The 22,463-nt window shown below is 40.9% G+C and overlaps 1 protein-coding gene across 3 annotated transcripts in view; it reads left to right on the plus strand.

Annotated features, from left to right (window-relative positions):
- LOC132832348 (cadherin-12-like) overlaps positions 1–22,463 on the plus strand; it is a 649,932-nt gene that overhangs the window by 617,666 nt on the left and 9,803 nt on the right. For all 3 annotated transcript variants that reach the window (XM_060850281.1, XM_060850282.1, XM_060850283.1), the window contains one exon: positions 3,152–3,269. In XM_060850281.1, the coding sequence (XP_060706264.1) occupies positions 3,152–3,269 (118 nt within the window). The remainder of the gene's footprint in view (positions 1–3,151; positions 3,270–22,463) is intronic.

Below are 22,463 nucleotides of genomic sequence, written 5' to 3' on the forward strand. Positions count from 1 at the left end.
GCTGATGCAAACCCATTTGGGGAGAATATTCAAACACCAGCCAGCCAGTCACCTGAGGCTGTTATTGAATCTGGGTCCCTGGCACTATGAGGCAGCAGTGCTAACCACTGAGCCACACTGCGACCCACAGAGTTAATAGTTAAACTCTGCTTATTTTGCAGATAGCGGATAAAATTAGGTATATCAAAACATCCATGATAAAGATTAGGCATGCTTGAACATTTAGAGCATGCAAAGCAATAACTAAACAAATAAGACATCTTGGATGGCCCTGTTCACTGGTCACTTTAATCGTTAATAAGTCACACTGTCCCATTCAGAGTTAAAGATCTCCACAGAAACAAACGATTACATTGAGTATCTGCCCAGTGTCAACAGTGAATTCTCTCTTGCCTGTAATTCTCCAGAGAAAGTTGCTATGGATATAATGCATGCATTGCAATTATCAACTCAGCTCATCTTTTCAGTAAAGATTTCCACAAGAGGAATTTCACCTACATAGCTCCTCAGTGTACATTTTGTAAGTCAACTTCAAATGATAAACAATGGCTAGTTTTGAAGAGGTTCATCATCTATTCATTTGCAATACTTCAGTACGACTTAATTTTGCAAAGTCTTTGTTTCAGGATAAGCTTTTGAATTACAAATACATACATTTGACATTCTATTTGGGAAAGGCAGGTTGACCTGTGGGGATGCAAAAAAAATTGTGATAATAAAAGTACTTCGGTATTTATACTGAAGTCAACGTCAAGAACTGTGTTCAATGTTTTTTTTCAGCTTGAGTGCTCTGTAAGAGGTATTAATATTGAATGATGGACATCTGAGAAAATGTTGAAAACTGTGGCACAGGTCCAGATAAAGTCTATTAAGGTTCAGAATATTTCCTAATAATTACAATAGACAGAATTTCTATCAGATTGAGGTTTCATCAAAAGTTTGGGCCTTTCCTGATCCTGAACTGCAACCACAAAAGTAGATAAGCAGCAACCCTGGAGAGAGTGATATTTATGCTCATTTATGCTAAGGGAGAAGCCAGCAGGAGAATAGGTAATTAATTGTTTTCAGGTACCTGACATGTGGAGAGTGAGCTTGGACCACCTGCACAGCAAATAACCAAGAGTTCCTCAAAAACGCCATGCTGAGCAACACAGCCAGGGCAAGGTGTACCTGTAATTTTCTACTTCATTATTTTATTGATGCACACCATACCACTTTGAGCACTTAGAAGTGAAGTGCTTCACAAACAGTTGTTTATTCCTATAACTTGTTGAACTAGGACTGATGCTCCTGAATCTGGCATCCAGGGACTGCCAGAGACCAGTGGCAATGTTTCATTGATGTTTGCTTTTGTCATTCTGAAGAGAGCTAAATTTAGTGTTGCCAGTGCCCAAGGTCAGTGCTACATGCCAACCTTGCTCTTCCATTTAATAAGATCATGTTTGATGTTTTACCTCCAGTCCACTTTCCTGTTCTATTCCGATATCCTTCATAATTTTAACACCCAAAAATATAATGATCTCAGTCCTGATGTGCATTGATTGAACATCCACAATGCTCCAGGTTAGAGATTTCCAAAGTTACATACTGCACTGTTAGGAAATGTTTTTCTCAGCTCATTTCACAATATCTGACCTACTTAACTTAAGTCTCCAAGTTCTGTGCTCTCCAGTCATTGGGCATCATCTCTCATCATCTACCCCACCAAAGATTTTTAAATCTGTTACATATTTCAATAAAACCACCATTCACTCTCTAATTGAGTTGATGAGGGGGTATCTGCCATGAAACTGATTAACCAGTGCTCCAGGGCACTCCATGACTGATCATGGTAGACCCTTTGTCTTACATATCTTAAATATATCCATTTTTCTTGGCCCTGACCGATGACTGTTCCTGAACCTGTCTGTGAGCGAGAAACAACCCTTCTGTCAATTGTCTAAGAATTCAAAGCCATGAGGAGGAATTGTTTTACAAGCTCCAAGTTTAGTGCATTTTGTGATACAAACAGAGAAACTGCTGGAGAAACCGTTCAGGTCTAGAAGCATCTGTAAACTGAAGAAGAGTCACTTGACTTGAAATGTTAACGCTGTTTTTCTCTCTACAGATGCTGCCAGACCTGCTGAGTTTGCCCAAACAAAACTAAAGTTTGTTGGACAAGAAAGTTAAGAAAAAAATGAAGAAAGATTTAAGTGCTTCCCCAATCTTAGAAGAAATTGCAGAATATTTAGTTTGTGTTCGTTACTTGCTGGAGAAACACTCATAAGACAGGAGTCAGTCAACAGCACATTGGAAAAGAAAATACGAGCAGGAATAGGCCATTCAGCCCTTCAAGCCTGCTGTGCCTTTCAATGTGATCATGTAAATAAGCAGGAAGCTGGAAGAACACAGCAAGCCAGACCGCATCAGGAGGTGGAGAAGTCAACGTTTCGGGTGTAACCCTTCTTCAGGACTGAGGGTGTAAGGGGAGTTGCAGGTGTGGGGAGACAGGGTGGTGAAGTGGGGATGGATGAATGTTGTACCTTCTAACTGTCTTCACTTACACCCTCAGTCCTGAAGAAGGGTTATACCCAAAATGTTGACTTCCCCACCCTGATGGTGCCTGGCTTGCTGTGCTCTTCCAGCCTCCTGCTTGTCTGTCTTGCATTCCAGCATCTGCAGTTTTTTTGTGTCTCTATTCAATATGATCAAGGCTGATCATCGAATGCAATTCCCTGTTCCTGCTTTCTATACACCCTCTGATCCCTGTAGCCCTAAGAACTGTATCTAACTCTTCTAATAACATTGAGGTAAACGCAGTCCAAAATCTCTCTCATGCTGCAATGCAACAGCCAAGTAGCTCAGGGTGCACATATATCTGATTGTATTTATATCTTGATACATTTCTGGATGTTTATACACAGGCTGGCTTTTAAATGCTCAATGTGAATTTTTTTTCTGTTTCAAGTTCCCCCAGGCACATGACCCTCCTAAACATTGACAATGTTCCTAGCATTATGACCCACCTGCTTTTGTCTGCATGCAAACAGGAGAGAATACAGTTTCTGTTTTATTGTGTGGGATTGAAAGACATTTAATTTTTCTGTTACATATGGATTCAGGATCACCATAATGCGTGATTAGTTATTTCCCTCTGCTGTGGTCTTTTCAGATCATTATGACGATCAGCGCAGAGGATAAAGACATGCCACCTACTACACCACAATTTCACTTCAGATTGTCACCTGAGGCTGCTACCAATCCTAACTTCACAATCCACGACAACGGAAGTAAGAACTGTTGCTTTTTAAAAAATTTTCTCTATTCTAAAATGACAGGCTATTTCCTACAGATTTCTTCAAACTAATTATCTTATTTTAATACATGCCCTGTCTTTGTTGCAATTTTTTTAAGCCATTGTGTGTCATTCGGCTGACTGCTGCAAGCTACACAAATAACTATGCTTTCAAAATGATGACAATCTTTATCTGAGTAATCAGCAAAACATCCACTCGGTTCCTTGTATTCTTTTGTAATTTCAGATCCTTGCAAAGATTTTCATTTTATCAGTTTACTTCTTTATTTTTGGCTGACATTTCCAGTGAAATTATTGTTTTCCTGTCATTTTTGTATCACTCACAGCATTATTTTGACATCTATGAAGCAATTTGGGTCTCTTTCTCCCCGAGTTTGTGTCATACACATTTTGCAATTTGTTTATTATCCTGAAATACAGATAATTGAGAGTTGTATTTTGAAACCGGAGATTAGTTTTCTGTTGCAGGGCGGAGATGAATAGATCCTTGGTTAGGTAGATGGGAATGCACACTTGAAGTTACAATCAGATCAGCTGTGATCTTTATTGGATTACAGTACAGGCTGGAAGGGATGAATGGCCTCCTCCTGTTCCTTGTTTGTATGGGAGAGGATAGCATCTTTAAAAAGGTGCATTGTGGGTGGTCAAACACACCATGGTGTGAAGCAGAGGCCATGTTTAAAAAGCTTGTTTCACTACAGCTCTCTTGGTGCAGTTATAAGTATCAGACTGGCAATGGCAGGCAGGGCAAGAATAGCCTCACCACAGCTAAAACAACAAATTCTTCAGCCAGATCCCACTCCAGTCAGAGTTTTGTAATATTGCCGACTGTACCCGTCTCATGATGAAAGTACAGCTACCTCCCGTGACTGCATTCTTTGGGGTTATGGGGATGTGGGGGTAACTGCTGGTGCAGGTGGAAGAGCGCTTGAGGACAGGTATGAGATGGCGTTGGCACAGGGAAATTCAAAACTTTATTGTAAATTAAAGAACTTTACAAAGCAACTAATATGCTAAGTTGAAGATTTGTGAGATAGAAAGGGAGCCCTGTTGGTGATTGGGTTGATTGAAGTTTTCAGATTATTGGTAGCTTTGGGAATGTTTTTTCTATTAATTGGTGGGATGAGGGCATTACTGGCTAGGCCAGCATTTGTTGCCCATTTCCAATTGCTCAGTTGGCTGTTCAGAGTTAACCACATTGCTGTAGGTCTGGAGTCACATGTAGGCCAGACCAGGTAAGGATGGGAGTTTCCTTCCCTGAAGCACATTAGTGAACCACATGGATTTTTCCAACAATTGATGGTGAACTCATGGTCATCATTTTGACTCTTAATTCCAGATTTTCTTTGGAATCAATGGTTATTAAAGGGTGGTGGTTCAAAAACAATACAGTCACAGTCTGGATAGAATAATAAAATTCTCACATGTAAAGCTTTGAGAAATTCGAAACTAAGGCAAGTTGATTTGAAATAAAAACATTTCCTATTTGAAGAACATGGGAACAGAACCAGATCCCCTTGATATTATTCCAGGTTTGAATTTTTTCATAGTGGTTTGCCAATACCCTGTCAGAAATCTTCTGTAGGTTGAGCCACAATTTTCTTTTTAAATTTGTGCGAAGATTTGTAGCTCGGGTGCTTGTTGTTGTGGTTCTGTTCACCAAGCTGGGAATTTGTGTTGCAGACGTTTCGCCCCCTGTCTAGGTGACATCCTCAGTGCTTGGGAGCTTCCTGTGAAGCATTTCTGTGATCTTTCCTCCGGCATTTACAGTGATTTGTATCTGCCACTTCCAGTTGTCAGTTCCAGCTGTCCGTTTTCCGTTGCAGTGGCCGGTATATTGGGTCCAGGTCGATGTGCTTATTGATTGAATCTGTGGTTTAGTGCCATGCCTCTAGGAATTCCCTGGCTGTTCTCTGTTTGGCTTGTCCTATAATAGTGATGTTGTCCCAGTCGAATTCATGTTGCTTGTCATCTGAGTGTGTGGCTACTAAGGATAGCTGGTCGTGTAATTTTGTGGCTAGTTGGTGTTCATGGATGCGGACCGTTAGCTGTCTTCCTGTTTGTCCTGCACTACATAGGACAAACAGGAAGACAGCTAACGATCCGCATCCATGAACACCAACTAGCCACGAAATTACACGACCAGCTATCCTTAGTAGCCACACACTCAGATGACAAGCAACATGAATTCGACTGGGACAAGACTACTATTATAGGACAAGCCAAACAGAGAACAGCCAGGGAATTCCTAGAGGCATGGCACTCATCCACAGATTCAATCAATAAGCACATCGACCTGGACCCAATATTCGGACCACTGCAACGGACATCTGGAACTGACAACCTGAAGCGGCAGATTCAAACCACTATAAATGGCGGAGGAAAGATCATAGAAGCGCTTCACAGGAGGCTCCCAAGCACTGAGGATGTCACCTAGACAGGGGGCGAAACGTCTGCAACACAAACTCCCAGCTCGGTGAACAGAACCACAGCATTTCTTTTTAAATAGTTAAAGTGAGTTCTGACACTGAGAGTCTCCACAAACTGAAACAAACATACAACAGCTGAAATAAATTAGCCTGCAAATTACCTGAAAACATCTGGTGATTTCTTTAAATATCACAAAGTAATGTCATCCTCACCCCGCCCCGCCCCCCCCCAGGCTGCTTCACTCCTGACATTTGTGAGATTCACAAATAGAGAAAATACAGTTAATTATATTCTTTCATGATGCTAGCTGATGGTAGTCTTGGCTGAATCAGATCCCAGAGTGAAACCAGCCTTAATAGGTTATGTGTTTAGATTTTAGGTTCAGTTAGTTAGCGTAGTGGTTATCCACTGAGGTATATTCACATGACGTAGCAGATATTCTTTAAGAACAGAACAGATGTTATTCCACAGAACAGCCAATTCAAGAGCAAACAATAGCTATATAAGTACAAAACTCAGGTGGCAAAATCTGGAACACACAGCAAACAATGCTCAATCATTTGTTTTCCAGCAAGATTCATTTAGAGACTCAAGTCTAGAGAAATCACACCCCTACTCACTGAACATACTGTTTCTTCTTCATGTACTGTGGAGACAGTTTAGTTTGTTATTTCCAGATCTACTGACATGAATTTCCCACAAACGTGGTAGCCTAAACTTTCTCAGTTCTGATAAGCTGCAGATTTCTAACCAAATTCTCAAGATTTGGAAGTTCTACCAACTAAACCCTTCTACTAAGATAAATTGTTCCCTGAAATACCCTGACAGTCTTTTAGAAGGGGAGCTAACTTTGCTTTTCTACTCAACTCTGATGCTTTTTGAACTGAATAAATAAAACTTGTGCACCCCATTTTCTTCTCAACTGAAAACCAAGCCAATGGCCTTCTATATTGACCTTACCTTATATATTTACCTTGCCTGTTACAGATATCAGGGTATAAATATCTTTCTATTCACATCACAGGTGTCCACAGTCAACTGCTTTCTGACAAAATGCTGGAGATCATCCCCATTCCAGAAGGACTATCTGACCTTGTCTTTTTTTTAAGGAAAACCCCTCATGGTAGTAACCATCACCTGTCACTATTCTAAAGTTCCGATTCCAAAAATAATATATATATGTATCACAATTTTCATCATGCTGCAAGCATAAGAATTGTATTGAGCCCTTTGAGCCCTTCTCTGCTATAAAGGAGACTATTCTTTTCACCTTCATCTTGTCAAGTCCTCTTAGAATCATGTATGTTTCAACAATATCATCTCTCATTCTTCAAATCTCCAATGGTACAGGCCCAATCTTTCCTGGTCAGGGAACATCCTCATCCAAAGAATGAAGTCAACCTTCTCTGAACTGCTTCTTATATCCCTTAGGTACGAGGACCAAAACTGGATTTGGACTCCAGATATGATCTTATGATTGCCTTGTACAAGTGTAGCTAGATGCCCTACTTTTATGTTCCACTTTCTTTGCAAAACAAAAACTATAATGTTCTGTTTGCCCTCCTAATTATTTCCTGAACCTGTGCACTAAATCTTATGATATCAGAAAACCAGGCCCCCTGAACCTCAAGGTTTGGCAATCACTATACATTTAAATAATAGTCTACTTCTCTATTCTTCTGACCAAAGATAATAATTATATTCTAGTTTCACATTTTTGCCTATGTTTTAAACTGCCTATATTCTTTGCAGTCTCTTTAGATCTTCTTCACAACTTGCTTTCCTATCTATCATTATGCTTTCAGCTAATTTAGCCATCATACATTGCAATCATCTATTCATCTAAGTCATCGATGTAGATTGTAAACAGTTGAGATCCCGAGACTAAAATTACACTCCATTAGTTCCAGCTTTCTCATCTGAAAATAATTCATTTATACTTATTGTTGCTTTCTCGTTAAACAAACCGATCCTACCCCAATCTAATATGTGGCCACTGCACCATAACCTCAAAGTTTTTGCAGTAACATTTGATTTGTCATTTTGTAAATCTAACTACAACGTATCTACATGTTTCTTTTTGCCTACTTTGCTCGCTATTTTCTCAAGAAGTATTTTTACTATCACATTGGTTCTCTTTCACGAAATCAAATTGCTTCTTCAGGACTGTGCTCAGGTTTTTCAAGTGCTGACATACAATCTCTTTAGAAATAGATTCAAACATTTTCTCAATGATAGATGTTAGGATAATCAGCCTCCAGTTCCCTCCTTTTTTTGTACTCGTCCTCTCTTGAATACGAGAGATGCATTTGCTGTTTCCCAATCTGATAGAACATTTCCAGATCCACAATTGAGGAAGTTTTGAAAAATTGTGTGTCTTTGAATATTGTAAAACCAGAAGTCAATGGATTTTTGTTAAGCAAGTTGTGAAGGCCATTGGGAGTAAGAAAGAATGTTGAGTTGATACTGAAATCGGATCATCTACTCTTTAAAATATCTTTATGGAATATTGCTGTTGAAGGCTGGGCCAGTTTTTATCTTCCATCCTGAATTACTCTGGAGAAGGTGGGAGTGAGCAGCATTCTTGAACTCCTGCAAGCTATGATACATAACAGTGTTGTTATAGTCATAGTCATACAGGTACACAGCACAGAGACAAGCTTTTCAGCCCATCTTGACCTGTATCCCTCTAAACCTTTCCTATTCTTGTTGCTGTCCAAATGTCTGTTAAATGTAATAATTGTATCCACCACTACCACAGCCTCCATACACACACCACCCTCTGTGTGAAAAGGTTGCCTCTCGAGTCGCTTTTAAATCTTTCCACTGTCACCTTAAACCTATGAGAAGGAGTTTGAGGATTTCACCAGAACCACTAAAAATGAACAGTGGTAAATTAACTTGGGGTGTAAGGATATCCACAGTGGTGTTCATAGAGTAGGCTCATGGAGCTAAGAGACTTACTCATGCTGTTCACTCATTTATTTACTTGTAACTAACACATGATTGAGTCACGAAATATAAGCATGTGAAATTGCATGGAAACCTAAGGGAAATAAATTTGTAAGAGCTACAGCAATCAAGCCAGTGAATGGGACAGACTGAATCGCCTTAGGGTGATGGAAATGTAGCCATGGCTCTCTTACTTAAAGAGGTGCCTGCTGATCCTCTAGGCACCTAACAATGACATTTTTCAAAATGGAATGTTGGCCAGCTGGTGAATCACAACATACTTTTCAGTTCCACTATGCTTCATTTTTTTGGCTAATTGCATATTCCTGTCTCTATTCTGTCAACGATAAAAGCCACCGATCATTGTGCCATAATCCTCTTCCTGCTCATTTTGTAAAACAGAAACTTTGTGGTAAAGATTCAGGTTATCATACTGTGCTTGTGATAAAGTTCTTTTCACACATTTCAAGGAATTAAGTTGCTAATTTACTTGATAAATTGATGACAATTTTGATAATCCAAAAATAATGTGTAAGGAAATTGCAAGTGTGCCTTCACAAACATTCTGTCCTGGAAACCAAGTCCAATTTCTAAAATCGGATTATGGTATTCCATTTTGAAGAGTATTGCTCCACACATTAAGAGGTGTTTACTTACTTGCCAAATACAGAAAGCTCAGGAGAATTGAGAATTAAACTGGCTTGATTGTTTAATGATTTCAAATCAACAGCAATTTTCATATGTTGTTTATCAGTGGTTAGCCCTGACTCAGTGGACAGCATCTTGCCCCATGAGTCTGAAGGTTGGGGGTTCAAGACCACATTTGAGTCCATAGTCTTTGTGTCTCAATGGAAGGCAGAACTGAGTTTATGCTGCACTGTTGATGATGCCATTTTTTGGAATGAGAAGTTAAACTGATGCCCCATCCAACTCCATAACTGAATTGCAGAAACTAGCACGGCACTTTGTGAAAAGAGGAAGGTATTTGGGCCAACATGTAACTTTCAGTAATCATGAATAAAACTACTTAGTTACTTTTTTTTTCTCATTACCATTTGTTTATCTATTATTGGTAAATTGGTTATCCTGTTGTCTGGTCTTGACATTGACAGCATTGAGTAACATTACTTCCTTGGTTGTGAAACAGGGAGAGTCTAGTCAAGCCATTGTTTTAAAATAACCCACAGGTTTTATTAGATTAGATTACAGGCCCTTCGGCCCAACGGCCCAACAAGTCTACACCGACCCATCGAAGCGCAACCCACCCAGACCCATTCCCCTACATTTAACCCTTCACCTAACACTAGGGGCAATTGTGGGAGGAAACCGGAGCACCTGGAGGAAACCCACACAAACACTGGGAGAATGTGCAAATTCCACACAGAGAGTCGCCTGAGGCAGGAATTGAACCCGGGTCTTTGGCGCTGCGAGGCAGCAGTGCTAACCACTGTGCCACCCATTTTTTTTCCCATATTCCAAATACTTTCCAACTCACCTTCTCATTCCAGCCAGAGTTCAAATCAGAGCCAACATCACTCTTGTGTGGAAAGTGAACAAAAATAATTCACAAAAAATTGACTTTCTTTCATTGGAATTAACACCTTAACAATGAGCAGTCACTTTGGATGGTGATGGGAAATCTTTCTTGTATGGTTCTCACTCAGCTACAACAGAATCTTGTATTCATATAGCAGGTTTAAAATATCCCAAGATCAATTACAGGAACAGTTATCCAGAAACATTTGACACCAGGCCATTTAATGGGATAGGGGGAGGTGACCAGAAGCTCAGCGGAGGCAAAGGAGATTTGAAATCGCATTGTAGAGAACAGGAGAGGGATGCAGACATTTAGGGAGGACATTCAGCTGTCCAGCAGTTGAAGAGGCAGGTACCATGGGGAGGCCATAATTCAAAGTACACCGAGCTCTCAGAGCATTGTGGTGATGGAGGAGATTACAGAACTAGGGAGTTGCAAAGCCATAAAGGGATTTGAAAACCAGGGTTGTACCTTTGATAGAAGCCAGAGGAGACCCCATAAGCCCAATGAGCACAATGGGTGATGGGTGAATGGAACTTGATATGAGTTACAATAATTTTTGGTTTTGAAAATTTATGAACTGTAGAAATTGGGATATTTGGAACTGGAATACTTTTTTAATACACATATGTTGTTAGCTGGATAAGCATTTATTGCTTGTTCCTATTGCCCTTAAGAAGGTGGTGGTGAGCTGCATTCTTGAACCACTGCAGTCTATGTGCTGTGAGTTGACTCACAATGCCCTTACAGAGGGTATTCTGGGATTTGACCCAACGATCCTGAAGGAACAGTGATGTATTTCCAAGTCAGGATCGTGTGTGGCTTGGAGGGAAACTTGCTGGTGGTGGTGTTTCCATGTATTTGCTGCCTTTATCCTTCTAGAGCCACAGGATCATAGGGTCTTACAGCACAGAAACAGACTCTTTGGTCCAATTCATCAATGCCGACCAAGTTTCTCAAACTGAATTAGTTTCACTTGCCTGCTTTTGGTCCATATCCTTCTAAATGTTTTCCTATTCATGTCCCATTCCAAATGTCTTTTAAATGTTGGAACAGTACCAGCCTCCACCCTTCCACATACAAATCACACTCTCTGTGAAAATGTTGCCTCTCAGGTCTTTTTAAAATCTTTTTCGTCTCACCTAGTTTTTAACTCACTCACCCTAGGGAAAAGACCTTTGCTTTTGACCCTCATGATTTTATTCCCCTCATGATTTTATAAACCTCCATAATGTTACCCCTCAATCTCCTACACTTTAATGAAAATAGTCCCAGACTATCCATCTTCTTCTATAAATCAACCCCTCCAGTCTCAGCAACATCCTGGTAAATCTTTTCTGAATCCTCTCCAATTTAATAGTCTCATTCCTATAGCAAGTTGACCAGAACTGTACGCAGTAGTCCAAATGTGGCCTCATCAATGCCTTTTACAACCTCCACATGACATGCTAACTCCTATATTCAATGGCCTGAACAATGAAGGCAAGTGTGCTAAGTGCCTTCTTAACCATCTGTCTATCTGTGATGCAACTTTTAAAGAACTATGTATCTGAACTCCTAGATCTCTCTGTTTGACAACACTGCCCTGGACCCTATCATTAACCATAGAAGTCCCGTCCTTCTTTGCTTTCCTAAAATACAATATCTCACATTCACCTAAATTTATCCTCAGCTGATTGGCCCAATTGATCAAAATCCCTTTATAATCTTAGATGACCATCTTCACTGTTGACTCTACTACCAATTTCAGCATCATCTGTAAACGTCTTAACAATGTTTCCTAAATTAAAGTCTGGTTGAAGATTTGTAGCTCGGGTGTCCGTTGTTGTGGTTCTGTTCGCCGAGCTGGAAGTTTTTGCTGCAAACATTTCGTTCCCTGGCTAGGGAACATCATCAGTGCTGTTGGAGCCTCCTGTGAAGGCTTCACAGGACGCTCCAACAGCACTGATGATGTTCCCTAGCCAGGGAACGAATCGTTTGCAGCACAAACTTCCAGCTCGGCGAACAGAACCGTTTCCTAAATTCTCATCCAAATTGTTTATATAAATGACAAGCAAAAGTGGATCCAGCCAGCAAACCCTGCTGAATACCATTGGATACAAGGCCCAGCCTGAAAAAGAGTCCTCTACCACCACCCTCTATCTCCTACCGTGAAGCTATTTCTGTATCCCATTAGCAAGCTCGTGGGTATGAATGGTGCTGCAGTAAGAGCCTTGGTGAATTTCTGTAGTGCATTTTTTAGATTAGATTAGATTACTTACAGTGTGGAAACAGGCCCTTCGGCCCAACAAGTCCACACCGACCCGCCGAAGCGCAACCCACCCATACCCCTACATTTACCCCTTACCTAACACTATGGGCAATTTAGCATGGCCAATTCACCTGACCCGCACATCTTTGGACTGTGGGAGGAAACCGGAGCACCCGGAGGAAACCCGCGCAGACAAGGGGAGAACGTGCAAACTCCACACAGTCAGTCGCCTGAATTGAACCCGGGTCTCTGGCGCTGTGAGGCAGCAGTGCTAACTACTGTGCCACTGTGCCGCCCGAAAAAGCAGGATTCTTGTAGCTGGTACACACTACTGCTACTGAGAATCAATAGTCAAGGGAGTGAATATCTGTAGATGTGGTGCCAATCAAGCAGGCTGTTTTGTCCTGGATAGTGTCGGGCTCCTTGAGTGTCGTTGGAGCTGTACGCATCCAGACAAGTGGGGAGTATACCATTACACTCCTGACTTGTGCCTTGTAGATGGTGGACAGGCTTCGGGGGTCAAGAGGGTGAGTTACTGACCACAGGATTCTTAGCATCTGACCTGCTCTTGAAACTACAGTATTTATACGGCAAGTCCAGTTAGTTTCTATCCAGCTCGGGTAATCCTGAGCTGTGATGGAATACTCCCAAATAGACAAGAGTCACGGTAACAAACCTTGTGACTCGAGATTCCTCAGCTTCTTTGATGTGACAGTGACGATCCAAAATGATCAATTATTTATGAGGAGCCTGTAAGTTCCTCCAAAAAAAAATCTATCAACACTTAGCTCCTGAATGGGAGTCTCAGGTTGTGGAGTAGATCTTACATTCATTATCTTTACTGTTTCGGAAATCATGGACTGAATGACACAGCTCATGGACCAAGAGCTGCTAAATATTTGCTCTATTACTTGTTGCTTGTATGGGCCACATGTTGAAAGATATTGTTCCATTCAGTCAATTTCAGATGACATTTATTGATCATTCCTCTTTCATTGCTAGCTAAGTGTTCCAGTTAGCAATTGTCTGATAAAACGCTTGTACTTTGAAAATGTTTTTGCAACATTAATGATTTCAGAAGGGCCATTAACCTCATAAAATAACTTAGAGTAGATTTTTGCAATTGTATCAGAACTAATTACATGAATTACATCAAAGAGTATGATAAGGACATTTACATTGAGGGGTGGATTGCAGTTCTGCATGAGTTCTGAAGGAGCCTTTCATGACCTCATACAGTACAGTAGACAGAACATGAGCCAAATTATGTACAGCAAGATCCAACAGACAGCAGCATCTGATAATGGCTGAGAAATCAGAATGGCAGATGATGCAGGTACAAAAGGAGTGTCCTGTCACAAGACATTAACCCAGGCCTTGCAGCTCTGAAGTTAACCTAATGCCTAGTCTGCCAGCATTAAGCATTGGCCTTGTTTGCTGAAACTATTAAATCTCAGATATGAAGCAGTCACCCAAGCTGATTACCTTATACGATCTGAAGTAGAGAACACCTACAGGATAGTGTGGGAGAGAATAGAGAATCCCTATAGTGTGGAAACAAGTTCTTTGGCTCAACAAGTCTACACCAACCCTCCAAAGAGTAACCCATCCAGTTCCGTTCCCTTACCTTATTACTCTACATTTACCCCTGACTAATGCATCCATCCTACACATCCCTGAATACTATGGGTAATTTAGCATGGCCAATCCACCTAACCTGCACATGTTTGGACTGGGGGAGGAAACCAGAGCAGTTGGAGGAAACCCACGCAGACACGGGGAGAATGGGCAAATTCCACTCAGTCGCCCAAGGTTGGAATCGAACCCAGCTCCCTGGTACTGTGAGGTAGCAGTACTAATCACCGAGCCACCGTGTCTAGTGATTGTAACATGGTCAATCAGGTGGGCTATTAATCTGGTCCAATCAGGGAGCCCTGGCTGATAGATAAGAACAGGAGAGTTTGCCACCGGGTGGTGGGGATCCCCGGTGGGGGGCTCTCTACGAGGGAGTCCTCCCCCTTTCTCTCGGATCTGGGGTGGAGAGTGCTGCACGCAGCGGTCCCCTGAAACCGCAGATTGTGGTGGTTCATGGACTCCCAGCCCAACTGCTTGTTCTGTGGTGCTGTGGAGTGCGTGGACCATGTGTATATTGGGTGTAGGCATTTGTACTCCCTTTTTGATTTTCTCAAAAACCTCCTCCTCTACTTTTGGTTGCACTTCAGTCCCACGCTCCTGATCTTTGGGCACCCGGTGCGGAGGAGGGAGGGCAGGTCTGAAGACCTCCTCATGGGTCTGCTCCTGGGCGTGACCAAACTGGCCATAAACAGGTCCAGGCAGCGGGCCGTGGAGGGGGTCGTTAGGGCCGACTGCCTGCCCCTCTTCCCCAGTTACGTTAGAGCCTGGGTGTCCTTGGAGAAAGAGCACGTGGTGTCCACTGACACCCTGGAGTTGTTCAGGGAGAGGTGGGCGCCGCAGGGCGTGGAGTGCATCATTTCCCCCTCCAACTCTATTTTGATTTAGTCCCTGCCCTCCCCTTCACTGTTTGATCACACAGCATTGCCCTTTGCTGTGAAGGGCACTGCTCGTCACAGGCCACTCGGGTGTTTGTTTTTTTCCTGAAAAAAAAAGAAGAGGAGTGCAAGACATCCTGTTCACTCGGAGAGCTGGCTCTGAATTAGCAAGATCAGTGACAAGGATTCTCCATATGTAAATGAAGGGGGACTTGGTGACAGGATACTGACACTTGTGGAGTTATTTCAGAGTGGATGGGGAGAGGTGAACTGGATGGACGGGGGATGCTATGCAAATTGTAGGTGCGGAGCTGGGAGCAGGAGAGGACTGGTCTGGACTGGTAACAGCTGCCACGGTGCTGTTGTGGATCTAGGATGACCATACCTACTTTTGGTAACTTCATCATTATGGAGAAGAACTGGAAGAACTGCGGGTGCTGGAAAACCACAACAGAATCAGAAATTGTTGGAAAATCTCAACAGACATGGCAGCATCCTTGGAGAGAAATCAGGATGTTGGAAATGGAGGCGGCTGAGACTAGTTTGGGAACAGGGTCAGCATGGACTAGATAGACTGAATGATCTGTTTCTGTGCTGAAAGGCTTTCTATGACTCTCTGCTGCTAGATGGAATGAAAATGAATAGTTGGTTTCGTTTTCAGCCTATGACTGTCCCTTTAAATATTGCTGATGTGTCTACCAGTCACATTTGGTGAGAGGATCAAAAACAGCCCTCAGTTCACCAATTAAAATGTTCAGAAGGGACTCAGGCTGACTTAAAGCAGTTGTCATTCTGGGGCAGATGGAGCTGGAGAGATCGTACTCTGAAGTTGGCTGCTCAGATCCAATTAATTTTTATCCCCAACACTGTAATGACGGTGATCATTATATCTCTGAAAATAATCCCAGTGATGGTGATTAAGAATACGTGGTGATACCATATGTGGAGCACTGTGCACAGTGTTAGTCTCATTATTTAATAAAGAATGCAAATATATTGGAATCAGTTCAAGGAAAGCTTACTAAACTAATCTTGGAATGGGTGGGTTTTGTGCTGAGGAAAGGCTGGCCCAGCTAGACTTGTATCCTCCACAGTTTAGATTAGGTGACAGGATTGAAACATAAGATCCTGAAGAGACAAAAGCAAAAATTGCTGGAAAAAACTCAGCAGGTCTGGCAATATCCATGGAGAGAAATCAGAGTTAATCTTTCAGGTCCGGTGACCCTTCATCAGAACTGATCCAATTGAATCTTGACAGAGTGGAGATGGAAAGCATGGTTCATTTTATGTGGTATTCTAGAAGTAGGGGTAGAGAAACAGAAATTGCTGGAAAAACTCAGCAGGTCCTGCAGCAGCTGCGGAGAGAAAGCAGAGTGAATGTTTTGAGTCTTTTTCTGAAGAAAGGTCTCTGGATCCTCCTGAGTTTTCCAGCAATTTCTGCTTGTGTTTCCAATTCCCAGCATCTGCAGTTCTTTGTTTTTCTCTGTTTAGTCTAGAACTGGGTAGGGGTGGGGATCACTGTTTAAAAAAGGTCTCCCCATTGGAGACAGTATTATGGACCAGACCAGACCCCCCTCAAATTATTGTAAGAACCACTTTTCAACCCTAACTTTTTCTTATTTTAAAGGCAGATGTGAAGTGTGTGTTCCAGATATGATGCAGTTGGTCAAACTACTCAATGTTAAGCAAAACACAATTTATTTAAACTGCATAGTTAAAATACAAACAAAAGAAAAAGAAATTAGGATACCTTTGTTGGAAAACTTATCTAAATAATAGATAAAGTATCAATTATTCCAGTACAATAACATCCCATAAACACACTCCTTGGCAAAAAGGCAATTTCAGACCCAGATTCTCACATGCAGTTCTCCAGTCCAGGAGGAAGAAACATCCAGAGAAAATTTAGAGACTGTAGCAACCAAGAGACATTCACTGAAGCTGACAACTCTTTTGTGATCCCAAACAGCTTCAAATGTTACTGTTAAAAAAGCGAAACCCAGAAACTGGATCTGTGAGAGCGGGACACACCCATTCAGGCTGCTTCCATTGTTCTAACTTTTTAAAAAACCTCAAAGCGTAACTTCAGCTGGCTTCAAAGTAGCCAGTTCAGCACGTCTGCCTTTACAACCTCTCTTAAAACAAAAAGGGCAAAATAACCTTTTAAAGTCACAACACTGTCACAACTGAGAAGGAGAGAACTTTTTCTCCCTGAGAGGGTTAGGTCTTTAGACTTCTCTTCCTCTCAAAAGGCTGTGGAAGCGTGATCTTTGAGTAGTTTCTGTTAATGGCAGAGACAGTCTGATTAAGTAAAGGGATGAAAGGTTGTCAGAGCTAAACAGGAGTGTGGATTAATCAGATTAGCTGTGACCTTCTCGAACAGCAGAACAGGCTTAAAGACCACTCTTAGTCTGAATTTATGTGTCCGTATATGGACTTCATTACTGGATATCACTATTCTCCTAAAAATGATTCACAGGTAGTATAGATGTACAGCACAGAAACAGACCTTTTGATTCAACTTGTCTATGTCAACCAGATATCCTAAAATAATTGAGCCCTATTTGCCAGCATTTAGCCCATATCCGTCTGAACCCTTCCTGTTCATATACCCATCCACATGTCTTTTAAATGTTGTAATTGTACCAGCCTCCACCACTTCCTCTGGTAGCTCATTCCACACACGCACTACCCTCTGCATGAAGAGATTGCCCCTTAGGTCTCTTTTTTGCATCTTTCCCCTCTCATCCTAAACCTATACCTTCTAGTTCTTGACTCTGCTAGCCTGGGAAAAGACCTTGTCTATTTATCCTGCCCATGCCCCTCACGTCCACTGGAAAGAGTAGAAAAGTCCTTGGGTTAACTCACATGAAAGTTGGCTATACAGTAGTGCACTTAACAGTCAACTTGTATTCAGTGTTGGCAAATTCTTTTGTCTGAAGAGCCTTATTAAATAAAATTGCCTAAAATCATTTAAACACTATTGGGACACAAAAGGTTAAAATCAATCAGCGGTACTAAACCAAAACTGAACTATTGCCAAGTCACAGGTAGAATGCTGAACATGCACATGTAATTTTCTTACACATACAACATAAATCAAATTACATTTATGCTATTAAAAAAATCAAAGTTTTCATAGATCTAACTGAATTATCACATGCTTTAAAAAACCTATAATGTTGCCACCTTAAAACAAACCTTAATTTATGAGGCATAGATATAAACATTTTATTTCACAATTTATTGTTACTATTAAAATAGCTTTAATAGTTGCTTTCAGAGTAATTTTCATCTCAGATATATCAGAAATATTAATTATTGCAAATATGAGATTTATTCCTCAGACCAATGGCATTATCTGTGACCACGGTATGGCTATGCAATTCAAGCAGGTTTTTCTTCAGATATGATGTTTTTCATAATTTACTCACGGGGCATGGGCAGCACTAACTGGGCCAGCATTTCATTGACCATTCCTAGTTACCCTTGAGAAGTGGTAGTGAGCTGCCCATTTGAACTGGTGTTGTCCATCTGCCGTAGCTCTATTCCTGTTGAAGGGGTTTTGCTCGAAATGTCGATTTTCCTGTTCCTCGAATGCTGCCTGAACTGCTGTGCTTTTCCAGCACCACTCTAAGGTAGACATATGCCGCAGGTTGACCTGTAATGCCATTAGCGAGGGAGTTCCAGGATTTTGACCCAGCAACAGTGAAGGAATGGCAATATATTTCCAGATCGGGATGGCGGGATCGGCTTGGAGAGGAACCTGAAGGTGGGGGTGTTCTCATTTTTTGCTGCCCTTGTTCTTCGAGATGGAGATGGTCATGAGTTTGGAAAGTGCTGTCAAAAGGAACCTTGGTGAACTTCCGCAGTGCATTTTGTAGATAGTACGGTTGCTGCTACTGAGAGTCGGTGGTGGAGGGATTGCATGATTGTGGATAAGATGCAAATCCAGTGGGCTACTTTATCCTGGATGGTGTCAAATTTTTGGATTTTGTTGGAACTACCCCATCCAGGCAAGTGGGAGTATTGCATCACATCCAAACTTGTGCCTTGTAGATGGTTTAGGGATTTTATTTTGTAATTAAAGCAACTATTTGAGGTGTAACATAATTATATTTTTTATTTGAATTTATTTTAAAATCCTTTTTCATGTTGAGGGGATCCAATTGGAAAGGTTAGGAGCTATACATGTGATGTTAAAGAGCTCCCATGTGGGTCAGGAACCTAAGTCTTCACCTTTTGCTGGCTGTGAAATAGTCTTAATACACAAGACCTCCTGAGTCAGAGGTGAGAATACTACAACTAAATCACATTGCACATTGATAAACACAGTGAAAAATTATTTAGTTAAGTTGATCTTTGAGTTTTTTTTATTGTCAGTTAACCATTTCATTTCCAATCAGTATCATTTCTCATTTGAATCTTTAAGCTCCCTCTCCCCAGGCAATTCTGTAGCCCAGGGTAATGAATCTTGATCAGATATTAACAAAGTATGATAGTCTTCAAAAGACAAAATGATGCACCTTTATTAAATCATGTCTTTAAGAACTGTTCAAAACAGATCATAATTTGCTGCTACATTTGACTGACTTTCAACCACGTCTTTACTTTCTCACATTTACTTTATTGAATTCACAGCAAAGGTGAAACTTTTCCCATTAATGACTTCCAGCTTGTAAATTACTAACAGCAAATATTTATTATTCACATTATTATTCTTGAGAGGAACTGAGATAAGATCCCTGAGCCAGATGGGATTTGTCCTCGGATTCTCTAGGAAACTAGGGAGGAGATTGCCGAGTCTTTGCCTTTGATCTTTACGTCATCATTGTCTGCAGGAATAGTCCCAGAAGACTGAATGATAGCAAATATTGTCCCCTTATTCAAGAAAGGCAGTAAAGACACCTTGATAATTGTAGACCTTTGAGCCTCACTTTGGGTTGTGGATAAAGTGTTGGAAAAGGTTATAAGAGATAGGATTTATAAACATCTAGAAAGGAATAAGTTGATTAGTGACAGTCTACACAGTTTTGTGAAGGGTAGGTCATGTCTCACAAACCTTACTGAGTTTTTGAGAAGGTGACCAAGCAGGTGGATGAGGGTAAAGCAGTTGATGTGGTGTATATGGATTTAAGTAAGGCATTTAATAAGGTTCCCCATGGTAGACTATTTCACAAAATGTAGAGGCATAGGACTGAGAATGATTTAGCAGTTTGGATCAGAAATTGGCTAGCTGAAAGAAGGCAGAGGGTGGTGATTGATGGGAAATGGTCATCTTCGAGTTTAGTTACTAGTGGTGTACTGCAAGGATCTGTTTGGGGCCACTGCTGTTTGTTATTTTTATAAGTGACCTGGATGAGAACATAGAATGATGAGTTAGTAAATTTGTGGATAATACTAAGGTTGGTAGAGTTGTAGGTTACAGAGAGATATCAATAAGCTGCAGAGCTGGGCAGAGAGGTGGCAAATGCAGTTTAATGCAGAAACGTGTGAGGTGATTCTGTTTGGAAGGAGTAACATGAATGCAGAGTACTGGGCTAATGGTAAGATTCTTGGTAGTATAGGTGAACAAAGAGATCTCGGTGTCCATGTACATAAATTCTTGACAGTTGCCACCCAGCTTGATAGGGTTGTTAAGAAAGCAAATGGTTGGTTAGCTTTTATTGGTAGAGGGATTGAGGTCATGTTTCAGCTGTACAAAACTCTGCTGCAGCCACACTTAAAGTATTTCATGCAGTTCTGGTCACCGCATTACTGGAATGTGGTTGAAGCTTTGGAAAAGTTTCAGTGGAGATTTACTAGGATGTTGCATTGTTTGGTGGGAAGGTCTTACAAGAAAAGGCTGAGAGACTTGAGGCTGTTTTTGTTAGAGAGAAGAAGGTTGAGAGGTGACTTAATTGAGACATAAGATAATCATGTGGATAGAAAGGAGTGAGAGCCTTTTTTTTCAAATGGCGATGGCAAGCATGAGCATTAGCTTTAAACTGAAGGGTGATAGGACATGACAGAGGTAGTTTCTTTACTCAGAGAGTAGTAGGGGCATGGAATGCACTGACTTCAACAGTAGTAGAAGTGTCAACTTTAAGGCATTTAAATGGTCATTGGATAGTCATATGGACAAAAATGGAATAGTGTAGGTTAGATGGGCTTCAGATTGGTTTCACAGGTCGGTGTAACATCTAGGGCTGAAGGGCCTGTACTGCGCTGTAATGTTCTTTCTTCTTGGAGCAAGATAAGAAGTATGAAGGGGTACATAATATGTATAATGTAGCTGCAAATCAGGTGACTTTCTCACCAAAAACTAATCAAGGTGGAATAAGTAATTACTTCTATGTTGCCTGATGTTTCCACTGCAGAATCTCGTCACTCAAATAAACTTATGAAAGAAATGTGTGACAGTAAATGTATTCAAAGTTAAAATCACATCAGAAAAAATATTCAGCACTGCAAAAGTATCTCTTTTACAATTGTTATGCAAATACACATTTCTACAATTGAAATAATATTGTATTCTGGATCAATTTGTTCTGGCAGTTTTCTCTTTTCTCTTGCAATGTGTTCTCAAGGGGGAAAGGGCAAATGTTGCCTGTGCAGTGCCTGCATATGAGCCATGACCAATAATTTTATGATACACCTTCTTAACTTTTACAGCTCCTCGAGTCGCCATGTTACTCATTACTTATTTGCCACGCAGATACGATTAAATCATTTATTTCAACCTGGAAAGAAATGGTTTTCTTTTATGGCATATTTTATGAGATTTTTCTCAACCCTTCCTGTAAAATTTGGAAATCAAACTAAGCATTAAAATTTATTGAACAATGCAAATTAATACTTCTTTCCTCATGAAAGTAAATGACATAAGTTGTTGCAGACAAAAACTTCACTGGAGTAAAAATGTATTGTGATAAATGTAAATGCTACCCTGCTTCTCCCAGAACTGGTTTGCACTCATGAAAGGATTAATGTATTAAAAGAATCCTTTACTATCGTTGTCTTACAGTAATCATCAGAGATAAGCAGTCACATTTAACTGCATTCAGGCTTTGCTAATCTTTTGCTGCTTTATGAATGAATGTTTGAAACCATTACTTTTAAAGCACTGAGTGATAGATAATAAAAAAAGATTCCTTGTGAAGGACTGGAATGTAATAGTGGACTTAAAAACCTTGTAATGCCTTATCTGTGTCTTCACACCATTTGTCATTTCACTGCTCAGCAGTTATCTTGAGCTCGTATAAAAATACCTTGCTCAGACTTATTGCAGACTCCTAATACTCAGCGATTACTAGAAGTACACAATAGTACAATAGACCTGCCTTCCATCATCTGAGGAAGCATAAAAACGCTGCATTATTGTGGTAACTTAAATGGTTCAGGGGAGCATCTCACCACCATGTGCTCAGGAACAACAAAGAGCAAGCATTAAATGTTGGCTTTGTCATTGATGCCAATGTTCCATGATTGACTCTTGAAAGAAAAACC

This window comes from Hemiscyllium ocellatum, chromosome 34 (genome assembly GCF_020745735.1).
Source record: "Hemiscyllium ocellatum isolate sHemOce1 chromosome 34, sHemOce1.pat.X.cur, whole genome shotgun sequence".
Taxonomy (NCBI): domain Eukaryota; kingdom Metazoa; phylum Chordata; class Chondrichthyes; order Orectolobiformes; family Hemiscylliidae; genus Hemiscyllium; species Hemiscyllium ocellatum.